Genomic DNA, 24,592 nt, shown 5'->3' on the forward strand with positions numbered 1-24,592 from the left:
GAAAGAACTTGAGTTTCAGGAGCAAACCCTAAGGAGAGTTTGCATGTTTTGGTTTGAAAGCTTGGAGAATAAGCTGAATTTCCAGGACACTTGTGAGTATGCTTGAGTGAAGTCCTGGATGAAAGTGTTTTCCAACCAGGAAGAGCCTACCAACAGGTGGCTTGGTTTGTGACCTCAGAGTCCAGAAACTGAACAATCTCACACAAATGTAGCAAACAGAGTTCCTGCCTCTTGGTCTGAAAGCTCATCTCATCCATGGATCTCACTGGGGGTGGCCATGTTGCCAGAGTGAGGGGGCACCCAGCTGGGGAGTCCCTGCTGCCTGGGGTGTTTGCAGGTTGAGCTCCAGAGAACACCTAGAGCTGTCTCGAGGGTCCAGAGAGCCCAAGTGTGTAGTGTCCAAAGCAAGGTCCTTCCCTGGATGTGCCTGGGAGTTCCAGGGACCTCAGGCATGGACCTCAGTTTCCTTCTTGATGGCTGGTTTGTAAATGACGCCTTTGTTGTCACCTTTTTTGCTACTAGAACAAGAACACACAAATCTTGTTAGTCAACCAGGAGGGGAGAGAGAAAGAGTGTGCCTCAGAGAGCAGCCTGACTCAGCTATGGAATGAGGCAAGTTTAGAAGTCAGATTCCTCTCCTTGGGATCTTTCTCCAATTCTGTTGGTCTTGGGAGAGAATGACGTCATATAAAGTATTATCCAAAAAGGAACCTGTCCATTTTCCAGCTCTTCTCCCTAACACCTGACAATGGCAGACATGCATTTTGAAGGAGGCCTCATTAACACCCCCTAAATGCACATTTCAAACCTTTGATTCCATAACAGGGTTCCTGGCAACCTTTTTATTTTTCATACCAGGAAAAAGTAAATTAGGTTTTAGGGAAAGCCAAACATGATGTATACAAAGGGCATTAATAGCTAACATGAGTGAAAGATCAGGTTTGTCTTCATCTTTCTTTTTGGATTCATAGAAAAAAACCCAGAGGTCAAGAGCTTAGTAAGAAGACACAGCCTTCCTGCTGTTGTTGAGGCAAAATCCTCAAATCAAGAGTCTCATCCAAGGTCATGTAGCAGCAGCAGCTGGCCCACAACACTCCAAATCCAAGCGCAATAACCCTCAAACAACCAGTGTCTCATGAAAAGAGGCCTGGGGCACAGGTGTTTTGGGAAGTGCACTCGTAGGGTAACTGCTGGTTCGGTTAACCCAGCTCTTCATTCTGGGAGGATGCCTTCTCGGACAGACCAATTTTCATGGACACATAAGCCACCCATTCCCACTTAAAACCCAAACCAACTCACCTCTTCTTCCTTCTGAAAAGCCAGATGGAGACTGCTAGGATAACACAGATGCCCAGAACACCAGCCAGGGCCACCGAGAGGATGATGCCTGATGAGGAGGCAGTGGGCACACGTTACACTCCTCCCTTGCCCTCATCTCATCCCACACATGGGAGTAAAATCACATCCCAGCTACATAATCATCCACAGAAAGGTATAATTTCCCCACCTCTGCTTAGATTCTGGTCTTTGGGTTAGTGGGACTGGCTGAGTAAAGAGGGCCATTTGCAAAGTTTGTAGTTTTTGAGCAGGAGCTCTCAAACTTTCACAAAAATCAATGTAGATTTTTTTTTGAGTGCAACCCTCAGAGACCTATATTCAGTCTCTTTGGCATGGGACCCAGGAGTTTGCATTTCACCACACACTTCCATCTCATGCTGATGCACATGGCCCATGAACCACATTTTGATGAACCCTGAGTTAAAGAATAAAAACTTATTCCATTCGTGCCTGCTGGATTTAAGGCCCATTGGGATGTCTCTATCATTTCCATCACACAGTGCTAAGCAGTCCCAAACAACCAATAGCCCATTGCTGAGGTCACGTGGCCAGTCACCTGACCTCCACACTGGGCTCTGGCATGCTTTCAGGCAATGGCCTCCCACCATAATCAGAAGGCCTGAGGCTCTTGGAATATACACATGCTCTAGAGTGATTAGGAACATTTGATTGATTGGCAATTCATCTTTGAATCAGAAAGTGACTTGAGGGTAAGATTCACAGCAAGGAGGGGATCAAGAGCCAGAGTGATAGCACAGAGAAGCAGAGAGGATGGGCCGGGAATGTCGCAGGCCCAGATCACACCCAGAATCACAGTGATCACCCCGCTACAGCATGCACAGCCAGCCAGCTGGCCACATACCCAGACTCAGTCCTGTGCCCGTAAGGATTTCCACTTAAAAGGGAGGAGGAAAAGATTGGAAATTAATCTCCAGTCAAACAATGCTAGATTTGACGGTGTATTCAGAGATGCTTTGCCTTTTGTGTGGTTGGTGGCACGGAGTTTGTGCAGACCTTCTGGGGCTATTCAGAAGGTTTAGCTCAGGTGACTGAGGGCTAGTTGGAGTTGAGGGATTGCCCCTAGGGAATTTATACTGTGGTCTCTCCTTCCAGTGCTCTTTTATCACGGCAGTCTCTTAGGTAGGGCAAGACCTCAGGGTTTAATGCAATGTGGTCACAGAAGGAAGGTGAGGAAGGGAGAATCAGAGCCTACTTGGCAGGCTATCATGCACTTCTCTGGGACCTATGCTCTTCTTCCTTAGCAAGCTGCCTGCACCAGACTTCACCCCGCACCATCCAGGCTGGCATCGTGGTTTGGTTCTATTTTTGCTTGGTTCTAAGAGACAAACTCCTCCAGCATCCCAGCCTCCCTTTTCTGCCACATGGAACCAGACGATTATGGCTTCTCCCATAATCTACCTGGGGAAGCCAGACCAGTTCTGTAAACTACAAGTGTACAGATGGGGGCCACCCAGCCTGACACACAGAACAGCCTTGCCCACAGAGCCCACCATGGTGAGTGAGACCCGGGGAGAGCACTGCACAAGTGTGAGACACCAGCAGAGAGCCAGGGACTCGCCTTGGGCCACTTGACACCCTGGAAACCAGACCTGAGGCTGCAGGGTGAAGTTTTGCTCAGCACCACCTCTTCTCCTGTCCTGTGGACTGGGTCTGACTGATTCCCCAAGACACAGCTATGTCTTTCCCAGGTGTGTCTTCTTCTGAACTTTCCCTACAAAATCTCCCTGCCCCGGAGGCTGGCCCCTGGGGAGTCCTGGTCTGGCCTCCCCAGGTGGTCCCAGGCTGCTGGGAGGGGAGCAGAGCAGGCATGGACAAGAACTGTTTTCCCTGCTCTGTTGGCCGCTACCAGCAGCTCAGGCCTCCCAAGTGGCAGAGAGACTGGCTCCCCTGGCTACATTCCCTGCCTAGGGCCTCCTCTCATAATTTGAGCACAAGGACAAGCCTGTGTCTGGTAGAGGTGCTCAGGACAGGAGTCTCCAGCTGGGGAGAGCTTCAGGTGTTTACACAGCGCATGCTCTGTTTCTTGCATGGCCCGTGGCCTCTGCACAGTGTGACTTGGTATTAGGGTTTGTTGGTTGTTTTTTAAAGGTATCTAGAGACTTGGTCCTTGGGATCTTGAAAAAACAAGCAAATTAAAACCTAGTCAATTAAAACCTTGGTTTCTTTTCCGAGCCTTTTAGTGAAATACATTTTGTTCCTAAAGCCCCGGTGCTTGTGGCACCAAGCCCGTTCTCACCACACGAAGACTATTCCTAGTGAGTCTGACCACTCAGCAAAGCCGTCCAAACTGGACAGTTTCTGAAGTCGTCTCTTTCACAGTCCACAGTCACCTCAAACATCCTGAGAGCCACACTGGCACCCCCTCAGATGGCTCAGCAGCCCCAGTCCAGGCCTGGGGGAGGTGCCCGTCATGTCATGGCCGTAGGCAGCTGAGCAGAGTTTGTGGAGAGCAAGGACCCCAGGGTGGGACCTTTCTCAAGAGCACAGGGCCCACTTAATGGCTTCTCTGGAGGGAGAGTCTGGCTTCCCCACCACTGTGCAGTGCTCCTGACTGCTACAAGCCCTGCAAACCAAGGACAACTCAATCCATTTCTGTCTCCTGGACTCTTTGCTCCTAGATGACCACAGAGCCTAAAGTGCCTCTGCTTGGAAACCATGAAATAAGACCAAACAGCCGTGAAGACGAGGAAAATCCCAGAGACAGGGACAGATGCTTTCAGCCAAGACTTTGATGCAACAAAAGTAGAGCAGCATGCCTGAGCAAGCCAAGGCCACAAGCCACTAAGGAACAGGAGTGGCGGCGAGGGGGTTGCTTAGTAGTCCTCCCACCTCTGAAGCCCAAGGCAAGAAGATGCTCATCTTCCCTGCCCAAGGAGATGGCACCAGCCATTGCGGAAGCAGGGCTTCTCAGCGGAGACAGACTGGGGTCCCGCTGGAGGCAGATGCCTAAGCACTGCTAACTAAAGGAAAGTCAGCAACACTTCCGGGGCACAGGGCTCCCGGAGAACGAGAGCCTGAGAAAGAAGCCAAAGCCTGTTTCCCAGCAGAGCCTCGGCTGGGTGAGAGAACAGGCATCAAAGATGGTACAGAGCCAGCAAAATTTACTTTCAGATTAAACAGAGAAACAGCTTACTTCTGCACAGAGACTAAGACAGGCAGTTCCCATGGAAGAACAATGGAACAAACAGAAGAAAAATAAAGACAGAACAGTTGACAGGGGTGGGCTACGAGAGCCACTGAATGGGAACTGTACGGCGGGGGGCTCCCGAGCAGGCTGGTGGGAGGGGAGTGCACTGCGGACATGGGGGACATGGGGAGCTGCCTGCTGTCCACAGCGTGCCCAGGGGTGGGCCAGGGTGAGCAGGAACAGGGCAGTAGACACACAGGAGGAACTCACACGGACACAGCAGGACTTAACTGTTGCACACCTCACCCAGGAAGGTGCAGACACCTGGAGAAGGGCGGCGGGTGAGTTGCTCGCCACAGGGGCCTTGCTACCTCTTGTGGCCCAGGAGCTGCGTCTTCCGCTGGCATCATGCTGGACAGAGGGAAGCTGGTTAATGGCTTTTGAGGTCTTCTGAAGCCTCAAGCGTAAACACAGAAAAGTCCAGCAGGAGGAATGACCACCTCACTTACACATCTTGGGGTTCCTAGAACAACAGTCTAGTATTTTCAAGCTCTGTTTGCAACTGTGATTGTGAAACACAATCATTTTCTTTTCAAAGTATTATTTTAATGTACCAACTGTTTTGGTAGATGGCATGTTACATGATGATAACATATACGAGGCCAGAAAATTAAATTTGCAATCTCATCCTAGAAAAAGTGCTACGTTATGGTCACCTTGGAAATACTCCCCTTGGGAAGCCAGGCACCAACATCAGGGCCTAGTCCTTCTTTCAAAGCAATTTTTCTAGGACCAGTTCATGAACCTCACTGTCAGATCTCATATGATAACAGATCCTGATGGCGATTCCAGGAAATGAGTTCCAAAATTGCTTTGAAGGGTAGACTAGGCACTGGCATCAGGGCACAGCTTCCCAAAGGGAGTACTTCGAAGGTGACCAGAGTGATATTGAGCAATGAATTATCTAGCACTTTTTCTAGGATGAGTTCACCAACTTAATTGCCCAACCTCCTAAACATGCAATATATGAGCCCAGAGCAGTCCCTAGTAAAAGAGGCTAGGAGAACTTAAGCTTATCAGTAGTTTGATAGTTCAAATACCTAAAACTGTCCAGATATAGTGGCTCAAGCATGTAATCCCAGCACTTTGGAAGGCCAAGGCAGGAAGAACACTTGAGCCCAGGAGTTTGAGACCAGCCTGGAAAACATAGTGAGACCCCATCTCTACAAAAAATATCAGCTGTGCATGGTGGCACACCCTATAGTCCCAGTTACTTGGGAGGCTAAAGAAGGAGGATCACTCGAGCCCAGGAGTTCAGGGTTGCATTGAGCTAGGATCATGCCACTGATGCTCCACCCTGGGCAACAGAGTGAGACCCTGTCTCAAAATAAGTAAATTAATACATGAAATACAGTTTACAATGGTAAAAACTCCTATTATTGTACTTAATAAAAGTCAGAGAGTCAGCTCGGTGCCTGTAGCTCAAGCGGCTAGGGCGCCAGCCACATACACCGGAGCTGGCAGGTTCAAATCCAGCCCGGGCCCAACAAACAACAATGATCACTACAACCAAAAAATAGGCAGGTGTGTGGTGGGCGCCTGTAGTCCCAGCTACTTGGGAGGCTGAGGCAAGAAAATCATTTAAGCCCAAGAGGTTGCTGTGATAACTCTACTCAGGGTGACAGCTTGAGACTCTGTCTCCAAAAAAAAAAAAAAAGAGAGAGAGAGAGTCAAGTAACTATAATATTAGTATTGTCTTTGGATGACACTTTGGTAAGAAAAACAAGGGAGGTGCCCTCAGTAGTCACAGAATGTAACTATCTTTGGAGGACATATTTAACTGGGAAGTTTTCCTTATTAATACTAAGCAACCTAAAAAAGAAATAATTCCTACAAAGAAATCTGCCCAAAAGTTATCACCGGATTACACAAGGGAACTAGTTTTATACAACCAGGAGAAGGACTGAGGGCTTTGCCTCCAGGTTGCAGGAAGCAGACGCAGAGCAGAGAGCCTCGTTACTCCAAGGGGCCCACGCCCTGCAGCAGCGAGGTGGGTTACAATACCAGCACAGGGTGCCTACTCCTCCCAGCCGCCTTCAGCAGCCCTGGTTATCTGTGCTGAAGGAAGGGGTGGTGGGACGGGGGCCTTTCATTCCTATCAAGAGCAATAGAAAGCACAAAAAAGCATCTCTAGGTGAGGTTGTCTCAGACCTTCAACGCTTGACTGCTAAGTTCTGGTCTTTAAGTTTTCTTCAACAAATGGGTTGGTTTTAACACCGTCAGCAAGTTGAGAATAGAGCAAAATATGACTTAATAAAACTATAATTTGACAACCATCAGGCTTATGTGTAAATCACCCTGCAGAGGTGCTGGCTTCGGCAGCACATATACTAAAATTGGAACGATACAGAGAAGATTAGCATGGCCCCTGCACAAGGATGACACGCAAATTCATGAAGCGTTCCATATTTTTTAAATAAAAAGGGAAAAAAAGAAAAAAGAAAAAAAATCACCCTGCAGAGAAGATGCTGGTGAGGGGATGAGACGGGAGACTGGTCAGGGGAATTCTGTCAACAGGATTATAACGAGTGTGAAAATGCGCCAGATGTCGATCACCCCTGTCCTTAAGGAGCCTGTGCGTATGCTAGATACATACATTTCTTTCTTGCTCTGTGGTGTGCTGAGAACCATACCAGAGATGAAGATGTGGTTCTGGAGATAGTAAGTCGCCCCAGGGAATGGGGGCAACTTCCAGGAGGATTTGATTAGAGTTGGGTCTGGAAAGAATCTTCCAGGTAGGGGAGAGAGCGAGGGATCTGAGACACAGGGACTAGTATGTACACTAGTTAGTACAACATGAGGGAAGCCCCACGGTTTGGAAGCCAAAGCCAAGAGGGCAGGGATGGGGGCCATGGGAAGATGATCTGAAGGGATGAGCGAGGCCCCTCACCAGGTGGGTCCAGCCTTCTGCCCGGCCCCTTTTCCCACTGTCGTCCCTGAACACGGTGTGCTCTGGGCAGAGCTTGTGGTTAGGAGCAGGATGACACCTGTGGTGGAGTTTTCTGCCCCCACGGAACACGTAACTCAGGCTGTGCTCAGGAAACATGTAGCACGTTGAAGGTGCTAGGACTTTACTTCTTTGACATTGAGCCTGGCTGTTTGGTCCCCTGATCCAGATCTAGGGATTCCTCTGGTTACTCATTTGGATACTTTAGAAGAATTGATGATTCTCTTCCAGTGGCTTTTATTTATAAATAGAAACTTTAAAAAACACAAGGTCAATAACCACAACACATGTATTCTAGTCCCTGAAAGTTAATTAGCCATCTTAGCTGTGTCATATTTCTCCCTCTCCCTCTCTCTCTGAGCACCCCTCACACCCCCCACCAAGGTTTTATACAACTGCCCAGGCCATTAGGGTCAAGCAGGTTCTAGTCATGCTGTCCACAGATTTGCCCTCCCCCAGCCACCTGGCTCTCTCATCTGAGTGCCCCTCAGCTGGCCCTGGGCTCTGTGGCTGTGACATGCAGTTGCTCAGAGCAAGCCCACTAAACACGATTATAGAAACTTCTTGGCTTCCTTCTGTTTCTCGGGTTTCCCTTGCCCTGACATGTTGAAAATCGGAGGAGATAATGGGAGTATTTGGCTTTGATAGGCTCTTGCTTTATCACCATCTGGCCCCTGTGCTGGTGTCACTGGCCAGGAGCAGGTCAAACCAAAAGGAACCAGGAATTGGGCCAGAGCCCTAAGCTGTGGCCCCTGCAGTGTTTCCTGTTCCCACTCAGAGCATCGGACTTCCTAGGAAACCTCCACTGGGTCCGGCACGGGTCCCTCTCCCAGGACCCCGCCTCAAGGACAATGAGTCTTGGTCCCTCCTGAAGCTCAAATCTCCCTCCTGGGCCACTGGGAAGAGGCACTTTCTAAGAGTGGAAAAAAGTGCCTGGCATGACTTTCATTTTTCCATAGAGAAAACGTTTTAACCAACAGCAACAAGAAACGTAACATACAAGAGAGGGAAAATGTGTAGGGAGGGGAGGGAGGCCAAGAACGAAGAGCAACTCTGAAGACAGTTGCAACTTCAGAGGCCTCTGGACCCTTGTTAAGGGATTGGTTTGCTTCTCCTACGGGAGCATCGTTTTCTCTCATGCCAGTTCTCTTAGCCTTACCCAATTGCATGTTATAAAAAAGAATATGCACTCAAATTCTAAAGGAAGATGGAAAACTCCGTTGAGTTTGTGTCTACCTCAGTAACTTCAGCTTTATTGTTTCCTCACCAGACTAAAAGTTTCATGCCATAAAAGAACCCAGGGGACACATGTGATACGAAACTCTAGAGTCCTATGGTATGAGTGGGGGAAAAAATCAGTCCTGGGCCTATGAAAGTCACTGTGTACCCCCTGGGCAGTGTTTCTCGGGAAACGTTGCCTCTCCTCCCCGGAGATGTTTTTGGCTGTCACTGCTGGGAAGGTGAGTGGACAGTTAGTGGGTAGAGACCCAGGACACTGCCGATGCTACGGTGCACGGGACAGCCCTACGGTAAGAATTATCCTGCTCAGAACGTCAATAGTGCCAAGGATGGGAAATTCTGCCCCGGGCTGGTTTATAGCCTAGGTTTTAAACTCCTGATAGAAACCAGGCCCTGTACTCCTTTTCTAAGCAGAGTCTAGGAAATAGTGGGATCAGGGTAAATGGTTCCCAACTGTCGTTCAGGCCCTGCCCCAGTCTACGCACTTTCTCTCCCAGAGGATTTCCCTAACGTTACTTTCCTAGTAGCAGAAATTTTCTGACTCTATAGTTCTTATTAACTTACAGAGACAATCCCAAATAAACCAAACCATTAACTAAAACGTGCCTCAGTGGAAGAGCCTACAAATAAGTGATCCCAAATCATTCCAGGGTCGCATTAACAAATAGTGTCCCACCATAAACCAGAACAGCATCTTACAGTCTGAGGCCTGACCTGTGTTGGGTGTGAGGAGCACAAGAGGTCTGGGGCTCCCTCCTCCCTGCTCAGTGGGAAGCAACCTTGTTGGCCGCCTATGTCTTATCTGGGGAAGTAAGAAGGATGGGAGAATTCTGGCCAAGTTTCTATAATCAGCCTCCAAATGAACAGGTTTGCCTTGAACTGCCAGAGATTCACTCCAAGGAGAAACCTGGGCCCAGCATGGGCGAGGCAGCCCCTCTGGGGAAGCTGTGCAGGAGGGGCAGTGGCAAAGCTGCATTTGGGCCTTGACCTTGACTTCCTCGCTAGGAGCTGGTCTATCAGCTTCTGCTTAGAGGCCCTTCCGGCTCCCACAGCCAGACTAGATTAGAGGCCCTTCCGGCTCCCGCAGCCAGACTAGAGGAATCTATCGAAGCGCTCTGCTACACACCCAGCTGCACTGCCCACTCCACAAGCACCTGCTTAGACCTGAGCTGGTCTAAGAAGATGGCTAATTATTCCCAGTGCCACAGTGCATTGTTACAAGTGGGGGTTACTTCTGATGTCAGACTCAAGATGCTGCACGGTTTCTTCTGATCCTCTGTAACTGCCCTCAAACTCTGTTCCTGCAATGTAAAGTCGGGATTGGCAGTTGTTAGTGTCACTTAGAAGCACAACATGTTAGCACTGAAAGGAGGTCAGATCACCGAGTCCAACCTGGCATCTTTTATGGCTGAGGAAACCAAAGCCGAAGAAGGGACATGATTTGTCCTCATCCTACAGCCAGCAGAAAACAAAGCAAGGTATTGACCTCGTACACCCCCTGACGACAGGAAGAGTATTTGTTACCCTGTTCCCTGGGATGAGCATAGACTAGCCAGGGAGCGGAGCTCATAAGGAAGTCTTTGAATCACAAGCAAAATTCTACCTAATCTACATAGGTGGACAAAGTCCCTTATCTCCTGGCAGAGTTTTTATGGTTTTTATTTTATTTAAGAGTTGAAGTAGTTCCACTTAACCTTTCAATACCATATTGTCCATTTAGAAGAATGAGAAAAGAGAATGTCATGTCCAGAATAGCTACAAAGGGATAATTCTGTGCATTCAGGTCATTTTCTAGAAAAGAAACTGATATATAAGCTCTCCATTTTTAGGAAGGCGAACGTTCACCAATTCCATTTTCAGACTGAGTAACTAGGGAAAAGAGGGAAATGACCTTAACTAGGAGTATCTGGAGAGAGAAAACAAAAGACAAATTTGGGGGGTGGTTCTTAACTGACAGAAGAACATCATTCTGATGGTAAGTACATCTCAATTCAGCAGGGCACATTTCTAAAATTTTCTAGAAAGAACCTTGAAACTATCGTCCACTAAGCTTAGCAGCTGATAGTTATAATCTCATGTGATAAGAAAGGAATTTTTAAAAAGCACACCAGGTGGGATGAGGAGAGTGGATTCTCCGACAAGTGGTTAAGGGTTATCTTTAAACACGAGTGATGTTAGGGCATGAAATGGAGCTTCCACAGAACTGGCACGCTTCTGACCACCCGATTCCCAAATTGGGAACCAATCAAGAACCTACAGTGAGAAAGTGAAGTCAGAGGTTGGAAGAAGGGTGCAGGCCCCAAGAGTGCTCCCTCACCCTTTCCTCGACTGCCAGCTTCCTGCAGTACTGAGACGGGCACTGACGTAAGCAAGGACGGCTGTCAGTGTCCTCCTGGGGCCTGATGGTTACAGATTTAAAAGGAAGAATGGAGAACTCGCAGCATTAGGAATAAACCAAGCTGTGAAGCTTTGTTCAATTTGGAACAAATGTGCCTGTGCTTATGCAAGCACCAGGGAGATTTAACAAAAAGAAAGGGCTGCCTCACAAGCCCCATCCCACTATAAGCTACTGTGGCCATGGACATGGCCTATGCCCACTATTTTGTTCTAACAAAAGAACATCCCTGAGCAGCTGTTGGTGGTGCAGGAATCACCTGTCCAGGCCTAACTAAGATGGGGTGGCTACAGCCTCGGATGCCAAGAAAGCCTCCAATGAGAAGTTAGAAGTCTGATCTCATGACAAGGGCCTTTTCCTGAATCTCAGGAGATGGGGTCATTGTCCAGAGCAGAGAAGACCCTAAGAACTCCCCCTTTACCCATCTGGGGGAGACTCCAGACACAATGAGGGCCCTGGTGCTTGTGCCTGGAGGTTTGTGCTTTTCTGCAAAGATGCAGGGAAGCGGAGAGCAGTGAGGGCAGACCTGAATAAGTCCCATGCCTCACCCAGTGACAACCAGGGTTCTTAACCCACCTCCTGAGGGCATCTGTGCCTGAATTGGACTTCACACAAAAGAGCCCACATCTTAGCACACCCCTCACAAACGCTGCTCCGCCTCACCTTGTTGGAAGGAGATATACACCAACCTCTCGTCGAACTTCTGCACGTGCCGGAAGTTGTCAATCATTTCTCTGGGGGAAGGGTCATCCAGGCCTGTGCAGTACAGAGCTGTCTCCAGAGCCATCAGCTGAAGGGAAGAGCAAACCCCCCCCCGGCAAGGGCAGAGTGATGCTCCTGGCCCGGCCGCCCTCTGGGACGGGGAAAGCCTCTGGAAGCAGCCCCTGTGGTGCTGGGTGGGAGACTTGACAGCAGTGGGTGACCGGTGCCAGGCAGCACTGTGTCTGTCTGCCTAGCTCCCCAGGCTCTGCAGAAGGGCAGTGCTGCTAGCTCCTGATTACACCTAGAATCTGCCCGGCATGAAGGGGAGCCGAGGCCGAAGGAGGGCTCCTTAGCCCTTCACGGAGACCGCCTTCTTCTCAGGAAGGTGACTTGGAACCCAACTCTAAATCAGAGGGGCCCAGGACGTGTTCTAATGGTCACATCAGCAGGAATAAAAGCAGGGATGTAAGAGTTTTCGCAGATCACCTGGCTGTGGGTGCCATGACATTTTCACGCACCCAGGTGGATTGTATAACCCGTTTCCAAGGCAGTCTCTGGTTAGGAGGTTGCCGCCTCCCCACATGCCGCATCTCTTGATTCCTCACATCCTCATTCTCGTCTCCCTACCTGCTGCCATTTATCTATGTGACTCAGACCAGAAGCTCATAGTAAAGAGAAAGGGCGACAGTGAGGGCTGCCCCCGACTCCTGAAGCTGGGCGGGGGCTGTGACCTGTGTGCAGCGCTGGCCCCCTCTCCTGGGGAGCCACTTTCCTTCTCATGTATTTAGGCTGTGGTGTAGAGGGATGAGTGGCAATTGCAACTCAGATGGCCTGACTGGGTCTTGGCTTTGTCATTAACCAGAGGACGGTTCCATAAGCTTCTACCCCTCACTTCCATTCCCTATGAAATAAGTTTAGAGATGATTGCTAAGGATTTTGTTCCCCAGCGTACACTAGGCTGTGGGCTTCTTGAGGCCAGGGACCCTCACATCCTCGTTGCTGCAATCCCAGCTTCCCAGTGATTTAACCTGATTCTACCTTTATTCAGCCCTGTAAAGGAACCAGGTTTTTTCCTGCCTGGGAAGTGAATGCCATCTAGCCACTGAAGGGCATATCAGCAAATGCAGCTGTCCAGCTCTTTTTCAAAGATCTGCGAGGTGTGTGTTCATTTTCTAGCTTGACTAGCTAGCTCTTCTTTTAAAGCTCAGCCTGAAATTTCTGCAGTGCTTTCAGGAACCCGTGATAACTTGAAAGGTTTTGAATAGCTGCCAGTGGAACTCTAAGTGAGGATGTCAGGCCATTGACCATGATATGGGTGATGGTGGAGACTGAGGTGCCATGTGGACTCCAGCTGAGTCCGGGACAATAGTTACCTGCTCCTGGGAAATTTGCACAGGGTTTCGGAAAACTGTCCAGGTCACGGTGGGGTAGCAAGGAGGTGTGGTCAGGGACCCCTTATAGCGGTAGTACTCAGCAAGCCTCTCGGGAAGCAGTTCTTCAATGTTGAAGCCTGGGACGGACACTTCTTGGCCTGGAGAGACATATTGGGAGTGGGGGTGGTGATAGCCTCCCTCCCTAGGACAGAACTCCTCTTGAGCACAGTAAGCGAACCTAGAAATTTGGACTAACCCCTTTCAGGGCCATTCTACCCACCCAGTGCCCTTAACCTGCTGAATACAAGCAGCACCCACTCCTTGCATTTGTTGTTGTTGTTCTTCTTTTTTTGAGGGAAAATCTCACTTTGTCACCCTTGATAGAGTGCCATGGCATCATAGCTCACAGCAACCTCAGACTCTTGAACTCAAGAGGTCTTCTTGCCTCCGCCTCCCAAGTAGCTGGGACTATAGGCACCCACCACAACACCTGGCTATTTTTTTTTAGAGATGAGGTCTCGCTCTGCTCAGGCTGGTCTCAAACTTATGAGCTCAAGCAGTGCACCCGCCTGGGCCTCTCCAAGTGCTAGGATTACAGGCGTGAGCCACGACACCCAATCTCATTTGTTCTTCTTAGTTACACAGGGTCGACTGCTTCTTTCCCCAGCTGACAATGAATAGGCATCCAAGGACGGCTCACCTTTGTACTTGACATGTTGAAGGTGACTGAAGATCTTGTCATAGGAGGGATGGAAGGAGCCCATCTGCAACAGAGACCGGGGAGGTTGAACTGGGACAGAAGAGGAAAACTGAGCTGGGATTGACACTTGCTAGAGAAAGGGCAAAGCTGGGGGTTTGCTGCCACACTGCTGAGGTCCTCCCTAAAGGCGCCACCTTATTAGAACAGTTATGACGGATTCCTGGGCTATTGGGAGTCAGTGTAATGGTACTGCCCTTGTATCTCAGGATATCCTGTTTATACTTAAGGCATCGGGCTCACATGTCCTGGGACAGGGGATAGTATGTGCTCCTGATGATCTAGATGACAGCCTAAAGGCCACAATTAGCTGTTTGTCTCAGGTAGAACTTAGGGGAGCTTTGGGTTCCAGAAGCCAAGTCACATAAGTTAACATGTAGAGAAATGAGGTACATGCTGCCTCTTTAGGAAAAAAAGCCGATCAAAAGACATTCCAGTTTCCTGGGATTTAAGAAAGAATTCATTCTAGGGCCAATATATGGGCTGGAGCTTGAGTGCCAGGAGTTGTATCAGGGGTTTGGGCATCCGATGGGTGGCATGACCCCTTCTCCCATAAGAGAGGAGGAGCTCTGCGGGGAGACAGCTCTGGAGACAAGACTGCCCATGCGGGAGCAGCTCATTCCCAACACACGCGTCAAATCCCAGTCTCACCCACCTTCAGATTTCATGTAAAAACCTTCCAAACATCTCTTACTTCAATGAGAACTGCGAGCACGGCAAGGCCTTCTGACTGGTCGCTGGCAGCACTGGCGTTGGGGTACAGGTCTGAGTTGTAATGGACAATGTGGAGCTGGTGCAGGAGAGAAGACATCTATCAGGGAATGAGCGCCTCCTGGGAACCTTTTACCTCTGCAGGAGACTGGAATCCAGCTGGGAGGACAGACCGCTGTCCCCTCCACGCCCCGGGAGCTAGATGAGGTCTCTCAGATCCTCTCCTCCTTCGTCCTCAGTCCTCTCTAAATTGCAAACTTCACCAAGGCAGACTGTTCTATCCTATTCACACATTGCCTCCCCAGTGTCTGATCCATTTCCTAGGAGGTACCTGGTGCACAAGACATGAGCGAATGAAAGGATGAATGAAGGAATTCTTATACTAGCCATAAAAAGGCTTGGGTACCTTGGAACACTTCTCCATTCTGATTTTTCCTACTTATTCTGGAGCCTAGGGCAAAATGGTTTCATGTGGCTTGTCCAGCCCTGGCCCCTCTGCACTTGATCTGGCAGCAGTGGGGGTGGGGCACGAAACCTCTAGCTGTCACTTGATTATAATTGTATTCAGCACAGGAAGCGGATTTATGCCTCAGTTGGAGAAATACCACAGCGAGGCTTTTAAAAAGGTTTTATCAGCCATATTTTAAGAGGCTACAAAACAAGAATGTTACGTCATGAATATAGACTTTCATTTTATAAAATAAAATTCTAAACTCATTTTTTTCAAAGAGGAAATTACTTGTCATTATTAAGGTAAGAAAAAGAAGTTTCTGAGAAATCCTGGGTTTGCAAGTCTATGTATGTATTAAGACCATTGTTTTTGACAAATTCTGACAATGTTTAACCTAATTTTTAATCCTAAAGGTGTCGCCTGGCCTTCAAAAAGCCTTATTCATAGATCTATCTATACAACACACACATTTTTTGTTGATTCTTTGCTCTTGAGACTATGATTTATTGAAATTTCCTATCTTTTCCCCTCATTCATTTCCCCCCATCTCATGTGTTCATAAATAGAATTCAAGCATATTTCACTGCATACAGCTTAATGTCCCCATTTTAAACTTTTCAAGTGGCTTTTCTAATTTTTAAAAATTATCTCAAATCCTTCCTTCTTTTAGGTGGTCCTCTGTTAAGGACTTCTTGAGGGTACCTGCTTCACTATCTTCACCCTAAAGGACTTACTCTGCCTCATTGCCCACACAGTCTTGGCCTGGCAGTGCTCTGAGAAAAAGATCTGAATTCTGTGTGGCTAAAACCCTCAAGGGCCTAGGTCCTTATTCCTTTTTACCACTGACCTTTGAGCTTGTGGCCTCTCTGAGCACTCTCTTATTGTGTTCAGATTAAATGAACAGAAGCAAAGACCAAACCAGGGAATTCTTGGATCAGGGATTCCTTAGCCGAGGGGGTTAAGATAGAGTCTTCTTATATCAACTCCATCCAGAAGAACTGCTACACTTTTAAGGACTCTCCATAGAGAATCTGTCACTTCAGGGTCACCCTGATATCTTTTCTATAGTGTTGGCATTTATGGTCCATCTTAACCAGTCCCTTGGTCTGATGATGAGGCTTAATAGCAAATACCATCACTAGAAATATTTTCAATGTTAATTTTTTTTAAATTTTGAGACAGAGTCTTACTCTGTTGTTCTGGGCAGAGTGCCGTGGCATCATAGTTCACAGTAACCTCAAACTCCTGGGCTTGAGCAATCCTCTTGCCTCAGCCAACTGAGTAGTTGGGACTACAGGTGCCGGACACCACGCCTGGCTAGTTTTTTCTACTTTTAGTAGAGACAGGCTCTTGCTGTTGCTCAGGCTGGTCTCTGAACTCCTGAGCTCGGGTGATGCACCTGCTTCTGCCTCCCAGGGTGCTAGGATTACAGGCGTGAGCCACCGCACCCAGCCTAGAAATATTTTTTAAATGTCTAAACCCTCTCAACCTATACCCTACCTCCTTCTTTGTTTCCCAGGAGGGAAGAAGCCTTCGCATTGCAATTATCCTGGAAGAAACTGCCATTCTTGAGCTTCAGGGAAGGGCCTGCTCTGAAATAGGTAAGCCTCTGGCAGTGCCATCTTATTTGGCCAGAGTCCATTGCCTGAACCCTTATAACTAGACCTTTTGTTAGCCCGAGACATCAAACAGTTCAGCAGTTATGAACAGAGGAGATGGGTCACATCCTTGTTTAGTTTGGCTCCCCCGGCTGATCAGTCAGCAGGGTTTGCATCCTTGTACTTCTCTGCAAACACTCAGAGCCACACCCCTAGTTCAGAGCTGTGGGAGCTCAGAAATGGAGGACCCCAACCCCCTCCCCACCTCATCCCATCCTCAGCTTGTATATGAACAATGCTCCATCCTGCCTCTCACCCTCTCTTGGCATTTTGGTTTGGCCTATCAGGGTAACACAATACAATAATGGGCTGTGCTCAGCAAGTCTCTGATTGCCATGACGCCCTGCATGTTATGATGCCAGTCATCCTTTGACCTGTGGCCCAGTAGAAGAGTGGCCCTGGACCCATGTTCCCAAACAAACCCATGCTGAAGGAAAGGAAAGATGGGATGGGAAAGACAGAATGACATTTGAAGAAAGACTAGAGAGTTGTGGGGAGCGAAGACCCCAGCAGGAGTGAGCAGTGATGAGATCTTTATCTGTGCAGATAGGAGAATGATGTCTAGAAAGGGAGCATCTCACTTGCTACCCTGGGAGCAAGTAAAAGAGATAGCAGGGTCGCTCAGTAAAAGCGATAGAGACAAACTCAGAATATCCAGGAGAAGAAAGGGACCAGGACACTGAGTTGAGCTGCAGCCTTCTGTGCCTGGGACAGGGCCAGAGGCAGGGGGGAGCTAGGGGGGAGCTAGGAGGCAGCCCACCCTGGCTCTGACCTTCCGGTGGCTCTGCTCACCTTCCAGGTGGAGGGGGGACAGGCAAGTACAGCTGGGCAGCCCAGACAGCCTCTCACAGACTGGCCGCCTCACTCACCTCCGCGGCGAAGTGCCTCCCACCGACGGTGTGCTCAGAGCCCAGGGGGTTGGTTGGGTTTCCCCAGTGCAGGTGGAGCTGCGTGGCGCTGTAGCGGGACGGGAGGCCCTGGATGTGCATGCCCGGGAGCAGGTTCAGTTTCACTGCGGGGAGTGGGGGGGCAGCCTTCAGAGCCCTGGCCAGGGGGTGCAGCCACAGAGCAGGTAGGCAGGCCACCCCGCCAGGGCCTACCTTGTGGACAAGTGGATGCAACAAGGTGCCACACAGAGAGAGAGGCTGAGTGGAGGTCAAAAACTTAGGCTCTTTCCCTGGAAATGTCTGTCCCCAGCTATTCCAGGGCACCAGCACCTTCTTGATTCCCCTTGGAAAATGATGCCAGGAACACTGACACTGGATCTTTAGTTCCATTTCTATGATAGAACTTCTAGTGAGTCACCTTCCAAATTTTATATAGCAACCCAACTTTTTGTTGTTATATAACAACAAAAACAATATTAATTTCTATTTTTTACTATATGCCAGACCCTGACTCCTACATAATCTCAAGTCTTCACAGTACCTGTCAACTCCATTTTCCATATGGAAACTCAAGGAGGTTAAAGTTCTTACATGGAGTCTTATGGCTCATAAGTAGTCAAATCCAGGTCCATCTGCCTCCAAAGCCTGGGTATCCCTGCCTCCACTGAACAGCGTGTTCCTTTGAGTAGTTCGTGATGGTGTGAAATTCACTCCAGAGGCACAGCTGGACCACAGGGCTCAGGCCTGTCTCCTCCCCCAGCCCGAGAGATGTGGTGCTTCAGAGACAAGCTGCCCAGGCAGGCCCACCCCCGGGCCTCCAGCATCCCTAGGGAAAGTGGTTCAGGCCTCTCTCAACCCTCAAAGGCCCCCGGTGCCACAGTGGAGCCCCCTCCCTGCAAGATGGCAAGGGCAAGCGGGGAGCCGAGGGAAGCTCAGATACACCCCTCAGACTTCTGAGGTCTCTCCCTCACCTGAATGGCCATTGTTGGTCAGGAGAAACTTCTGGTTGGCAGACACATTGTAGCCTTGGAACTCGAGGGGTGGGAGGCTAGCATCGTACTGGAGGATGTCACTGTGCAGGTCTATCGGGGACTGCAGCAGGCCCCCACATGATGGGTACTTACTGGACCAGCTGTCCTCCCCATCAGGACCTGGAAGGAGAGATTCAAGGTCAAGCTTCAGTCAGTTTTCCACAAAGGAAGGTAGTTTTCCTCTACCTTCTAATTCTGTGTTCCATATAATTACTCCATTTCTCCTCTTTTCTTCATCCTCAGGGGTAAATCTTCAAGGCTGACAGAATCGGTCCAGCAAACACCTCGAGACCCCCTGCTCATGAGTGATACGGGGGAAGAAGGACCAGAGCAGCCCGTGCCCAAGGTGGAGCCCCCCAGGCTCTGTTTTAGTTTGTTCATGATTCATAGTTGACACAGCACACACCTTCTCCACGTGAAGACTTTCTTGGCTTTAAGCAACTTAGCATCTGCTTATGGAGCACCTGTTAGGAGCCAGGAATTGCTCTGGGTCTCGGAGCTGCCAGGTTGAACATAGCAGAGCCCCTATGTGCCCTGGCAGGCATCCTAGTGGGGAAGAATGTCATGAACCCCTCCAGGGCGCTCCGTGTTGGGAAAAATTAGTGTCTGGCTGATCACAGCTCCACGTAGATCTTTGAGTCTGGTGGGTTTACAAATATGATCTTCCTGATGGGAAACCCCTGGGGACATTGTCTCTTGGCACCCCCATCCAGAGTACGTATAGAACCCGGCCGAATAGGGATGCTTAGAAAATGTCAGGTAATTGGCTCAGCCCATATGGCTCAGGGGTTAGAGCACCAGCCACATACACCGGATCTGGCAGGTTCAAACTCAGCCCAGGCCTGCTAAACAACAATGACAACTACAACCAAAAAATAGCCAGGCGTTGTAGTCCCAGCTACTGGAAAGGCTAAGGCAAGAGAATCACTTAAGCCCAAGAGTTTGAGGTTGCTGTGAGCTGTGATGCTACAGCACTCTACTGAGGGGGACATCATGAGACTCTGTTCCCCCCCCAAAAAAGAAAAGAAAATGTCAGGTAATTATAGGCCTGGAATCACAGAGCGAAGTATAAGGTATAAGCAGGGGTGGAGGGGTGTATGACAATACTACTAACTAATTATTACAATATAATTGATACCCCATCAGGGAGGAGGAAGAGATATTTTAAAAAAGAATCCTCCAGGGCTCAAGCTCCTTGCTAACTGCCAGATAGCAGTCCCTGCTCAGGAGATGAAAATAAACATCCCGTGTTCAGATAAACTCCCCTACTCCCACAGGGAAAAGTCTTTAAAGAATGTAAATCTATGTTTAAAAGATTATCTCCCACCGTAATTAAACGGATTTGCAGAGAAGCAAATCTTCAGAAAAGCAAATCATTGGCATGTTACAGCTCGTTAGGGTAGAACCGTGTTGCTGCTCTACTAGAGCTGAGGATCAGGTTGGGCCCCTGGGGTCCATTCATAAGGATTTTGACACAGGAAGAGTGTAACCAGAGCAAAGGGGCAGGACACCTCCTCTTCTGGGACACCTACCTTAGACAACACGCTGTTTCACTGGAGTGCAAGTGTTCACACTGGCCTCCCAGAATCCAAGCCTCTATACCCTGTGCTCTAATGAGGGGACCTCATCTGAGTGTGGGGAGACTCAGATACTTGGTACCCACAGTCATGTAAAATGCTATGAGGAGCTGGTGCAGGCTTAGTTTCTCTGGGTCTGCACACACACAGCGGAACCTTACTAATTGTTCAGGCTGTCAACCTTTGAATACGCCTTTTCAGAAATGTTAGAGCGTGAAGGGATTTAGGAATCTCCAGTCCAAACTTTCACTGGACAGCAGCTTTCCCACTTGTGCATGCCAGAGTCTCCATGGAGCTGTTCTGTTTTTATTTTCAAGGCCTTAAAGACCTGGACTCAGAGATGGTGACTGGGGAAGCCGGGCCTGAAAGATTCCAAAACAGGCACCCCAGGGGCAAACTGGAGTACCACGTGGGGGGCAGGAGGGCCAGAGCAGAGCCACCTTGAGGCTTCACAAAACACCAAGGGTTAGGAAAAGGCATCGCACAGAGGTGAGACTTCCCAAGTAAGGCTGCTGCCTTTTCTGAGCTCACAATCCTGCCAGAGCCGGGTGTGGGGGAGGAGGAGAGGAAGGAGCTCCCCACTGGGCATGAATGGGAAAACTCAGGAAGTAAAGAGATGCAGCAGTGAGATTTCTGCTTGCACCCGTGACCAAAGAGGATTGGGTTAGAAGGACTCAGGTTGCTGTGTGCTGTGCGCCATGGCACTCTATGGAGGGTGACAAAGTGAGACTCTGTCTCAAAAACAAACAAACAAATAAAAAAAGAGTACTTCAGTGATATTGGAGAAAGAGCTCTGGCCGGGCATGGTGGCTCACACCTATAATCCCAGCACTCTGGGAGGCGAGGCGGGCAGATCGCCTGAGCTCATGAGTTCAGAGACCAGCCTGAGCAAGAGTGAGAACCCCATCCCTAAATATAGCTGGGGGTTGTGGCAGATGGCTGTAGTCCCAGCTACTCAGGAGGCTGAGGCAAGAGAATCCCTTGAGCACAAGAGTCTGAAGTTGCTGTGAGCTGTGACGCCACAGCGGTACTCTACCAGGGGCAACAAAGTGAGACTGTCTCAAAAAAACAAACAAACGAAAAACGGCACCTTTCCAAAACATTTGGCTCAGTGCCCATAGCAAGTGGTTACAGAGCCAGCTACATAAACTGAGGGTGGCGGGTTCGAACCGGGCCCGGGCCAGCTAAACAACAATGTAGGCTGCAACCAAAAAATAGCTGGGTGCTGTGGCAGGCACCTGTAGTCCCAGCTACTTGGGAGGCTGAGGCAGGAGAATTGCTTAAGCCCAAGAGTTTGAGGTTGCTGTGAGCTGTGACAACGGCACTCTACCAAGGGCCACATAGTAAGACTGTCTCAAAAGAAAAAGAAAAGAAATAAAAAGAAAGAGCTCCTTGAAGACAGGAGACCTCTCATTTTCACCTCTTTGAACCCATGTTGTGTTGTGAGTAGGGTCATCTGCATAATAGGCATTTATACTTTTTGTTTTGTTTTGTTTTGTTTTGTTTTTGGCCAGGGCTGGGTTTGAACAGGCCACCTCCGACATATGGGGCCGGCACCCTACTCCTTTGAGCCACAGGCGCTGCCCCATAATAGGCATTTAAAAAACATTTCCCCAAAGGATGTGAGACCCCAAAGAACAGAGAGCTTGGGAAAAGGTTATCGGGAGGAATTTTTCTTTTTGGATTTTGCCCTGAGACTAAGAATATCAAAGGCAATAGAGTCAGTGCTGGCAAGACTTTTCTTGGAAAAGCGCACGTATGCTGGAACAGGGCATCCAGAGAACAAGCTTCCAGCCTCCACCGCCCCAACTCAGTGAGCGACTAGAGCAGGTCATGTTCCCTGCTGGAGCTTCCAGGGCTTTTCACTATGTTCTGGAATGTTCCTTCTGGCTCTTCAACTCTGGAATGTAGTAAGAATGCTAGGACTAAGCACCTTCACCCTTTTTATGAGTTGAGTTTTAATGAGTTGGAGAGGTTACTCATGCTAGGGCAGCTCTAGGCGTGTAATGAGCTGCCCAGGGGAAACACCTTTGGGAATGAGGGCACAGGGCACTGGTGCTCCTGGGACTGGCTGGGGAGTGGACAGCTGCCCGCATCAGGAACCTGCCTTGGCCTTGGCTGTCATCCCCAGGGGAGCTGGTCCTTGGGCACCAGTCACAAGCTCTTTGGGCAGCAGGATCTAAAAAAGCCTTTTCTACTCCTCCTCCTGCTGCTTCCTCTTAATCATTATCATCTTTATTATAGAACTCTAGAGGCTACAAAAGGCAAGAATCACCCCATTTTATAGATGACTAACCGAGACTGAGTGATTTGCCCTAAGTGTGACTTCTGCTACCTAACAGTTACCTTGCTTGGGTTATGGGACCTCTGTGTCCTTCTGCTTCAGTATTTACCTAGGAGATTTTGCAAACCTGTTTCCTTCCTCCCCCACAGTCTCCCTGAGGGTGAGAACCCTGGCTCGTTCTCCCCTGCACGTCCCACACGGCCTGGCACAGAGCAAGCCCTCACACGCTTGCTGCGCCGGGTTCTCAATACCTGTTCCGTGCCTGTTGCTTTCCAGGGGAGGTGAACACCTTAATTTCCTCATCTATTTTCTCCCCTCAGAAAAGAGAAGAAACATGGGATCACTTGCTTAGGTTCAAAATGCAGTCTTCTAGCTTTCGAGTTTACCTGTGCAAGAATGGGGTCTGTTTGGGAAAAGAAATCTGGTTTCTGCCCTGAAGCCTGGAGATGGTCTGCCAAGGACATGGCTTCGGAGAAGCACATGGGACCTGCCCCCAGCAGGTGATGGCTAGTGTCCCCTTCTTGCACAGCTGGGGACACTGTCAGAGCAGCCTTCTGTCTTTGTGATGTGTGTGGGATAGAAGAGCCAGAGGGGTGGGCACTAGGTCAACCAATGCCAGGGGTGACAGCAGTGGGCTCCTTTCTGTCCCTGCAGTCTCTGTCTGGGTGGGGTGTGACTTGTGGCCCCAAAGCACTGGCCTCATGCTGCCTGCTACACCCAGGCTGCAATTTTTCAACTCATTCTCAGCTTTCACACTCATGCCAAGTGCACCCGTGTCAGAAAACTTCTCTTGGGAGTGATTTTTCTCAAATAAGCATGTGGTTCCAGCTACCATAAAAATTTGCCTTCACTCTTGTGAGTTTTGACTTTGCCTCTATCGGTGGCTGGATTCCTCCCATGCTGGTAACAAAGGGGATCACGTGTCTCCCACAGTTTGTTTTTCCAAATGAAATCAAGGCATTATTTCTTTCCAGTCCATGAATTTTCCTGCTCTAGGCAAAACAGAACTGGGCAGAATTCCTGTTTTGAAATGTAACAAAGGATTATTGTTACAAAGCTCAAAATGTCTCTCATGATATTTGATTGAGAATTATGAGGTCTGGGGTGCAGGACCTGCATTATTCAAGGACCAGAATTCTTTCACGGAAAATTTTGAACATATGCAATAAAAGAGAGAAGAGAGAAAAGAACCCCACATCATCCGGTTTTGACAGTTTACAATTCACAGCCAGTCCTGCTTCATAGACCATGCCCACTATCTCCCCCCGCATCTACCTAGATAACTGGGAAAAACAAATCCAGGTATCTCCCACCTGTACATATGTCAATATGTGTCTCTAATACTCTTAAAACCACAATTATCATGCCTAAAAAGCTAACAATCCCTTAATATTATCAAATCCAGTTAGAATTCCATTTTTTCCAAATATGTTACAACTTTTTTGTTGATCTTTTTGAGACAGATTCTTAACTCTGCTGCCCTTGGTAAAGTGCCCTGGTGTCTTCATAGCTCACAGCAACTTCAAACTCTTGGGTTTGAGCAATCCTCTTGCCTCAGCCTTCCCAGTAGCTGGGACTACAGGCACGCACCATCACGCCTGGCTACTTTTTTTTAGTAAAGCAGAGGGAGGTGGGTGTTGGGGGTGTCTCGATATTGCTCAGGCTGGTCTTGAGTTCAAGGGATCCTCCTTCCTCAGCCTCCAAGGGTGCTAGGATTATAGGTGTGAGCCAAGGTGCCTGGCCCTATGTCACGGCTTTTCAATGGTTTTTGAGATTCAGGATTTGAATAAGGTCCACATATTGAAATTAGCTGATCTAGGTTATAGGTTGATGACTGGATGCCTCATCAGGGAACAACTAAGCTTAAAATCTCACAGCCAGCTTGGCTCCATCTGTCCTTCACCCTCAGTGGGTCATAGAGTCCCGAGTTTCACAACCACCACCTCCACCCTGGGTTAGACCCTTGACACATCACACAAGCAGCCAACCTCAGCCTTTCTTGTTATACCACCACACTGGCTCTCCTACTATAAC

General features: G+C 49.0%; 1 protein-coding gene and 1 non-coding gene across 5 annotated transcripts in view; one reads left to right on the plus strand and one right to left on the minus strand.

Annotated features, from left to right (window-relative positions):
• Positions 1–445: 445 nt before the first annotated feature.
• The window catches only part of CA12 (carbonic anhydrase 12), a 54,291-nt gene continuing 30,144 nt past the window's right edge, over positions 446–24,592 (minus strand). The window contains exons 3-11 of one of the 4 annotated variants that reach the window (XM_023510080.1): positions 18,638–18,817; positions 17,649–17,791; positions 14,654–14,749; positions 13,903–13,966; positions 13,203–13,360; positions 11,791–11,917; positions 2,201–2,233; positions 1,300–1,387; positions 446–518 (exon numbers count right to left, since the gene is read on the minus strand). In XM_023510080.1, coding sequence (XP_023365848.1) covers positions 446–518; positions 1,300–1,387; positions 2,201–2,233; positions 11,791–11,917; positions 13,203–13,360; positions 13,903–13,966; positions 14,654–14,749; positions 17,649–17,791; positions 18,638–18,817 — 962 coding nt within the window. The remainder of the gene's footprint in view (positions 519–1,299; positions 1,388–2,200; positions 2,234–11,790; positions 11,918–13,202; positions 13,361–13,902; positions 13,967–14,653; positions 14,750–17,648; positions 17,792–18,637; positions 18,818–24,592) is intronic. The other 3 variants (XM_003784405.3, XM_003784404.2, XM_012801854.1) reach the window with 3 other exon arrangements.
• On the plus strand, positions 6,853–6,959 carry LOC111723470. Its single transcript, XR_002771997.1, has one exon. It is a non-coding gene; the product is annotated as a U6 spliceosomal RNA (small nuclear RNA).

The sequence above is a fragment of the Otolemur garnettii genome, unplaced genomic scaffold, assembly GCF_000181295.1.
Source record: "Otolemur garnettii isolate 467f Iridium unplaced genomic scaffold, OtoGar3 scaffold00011, whole genome shotgun sequence".
Taxonomy (NCBI): domain Eukaryota; kingdom Metazoa; phylum Chordata; class Mammalia; order Primates; family Galagidae; genus Otolemur; species Otolemur garnettii.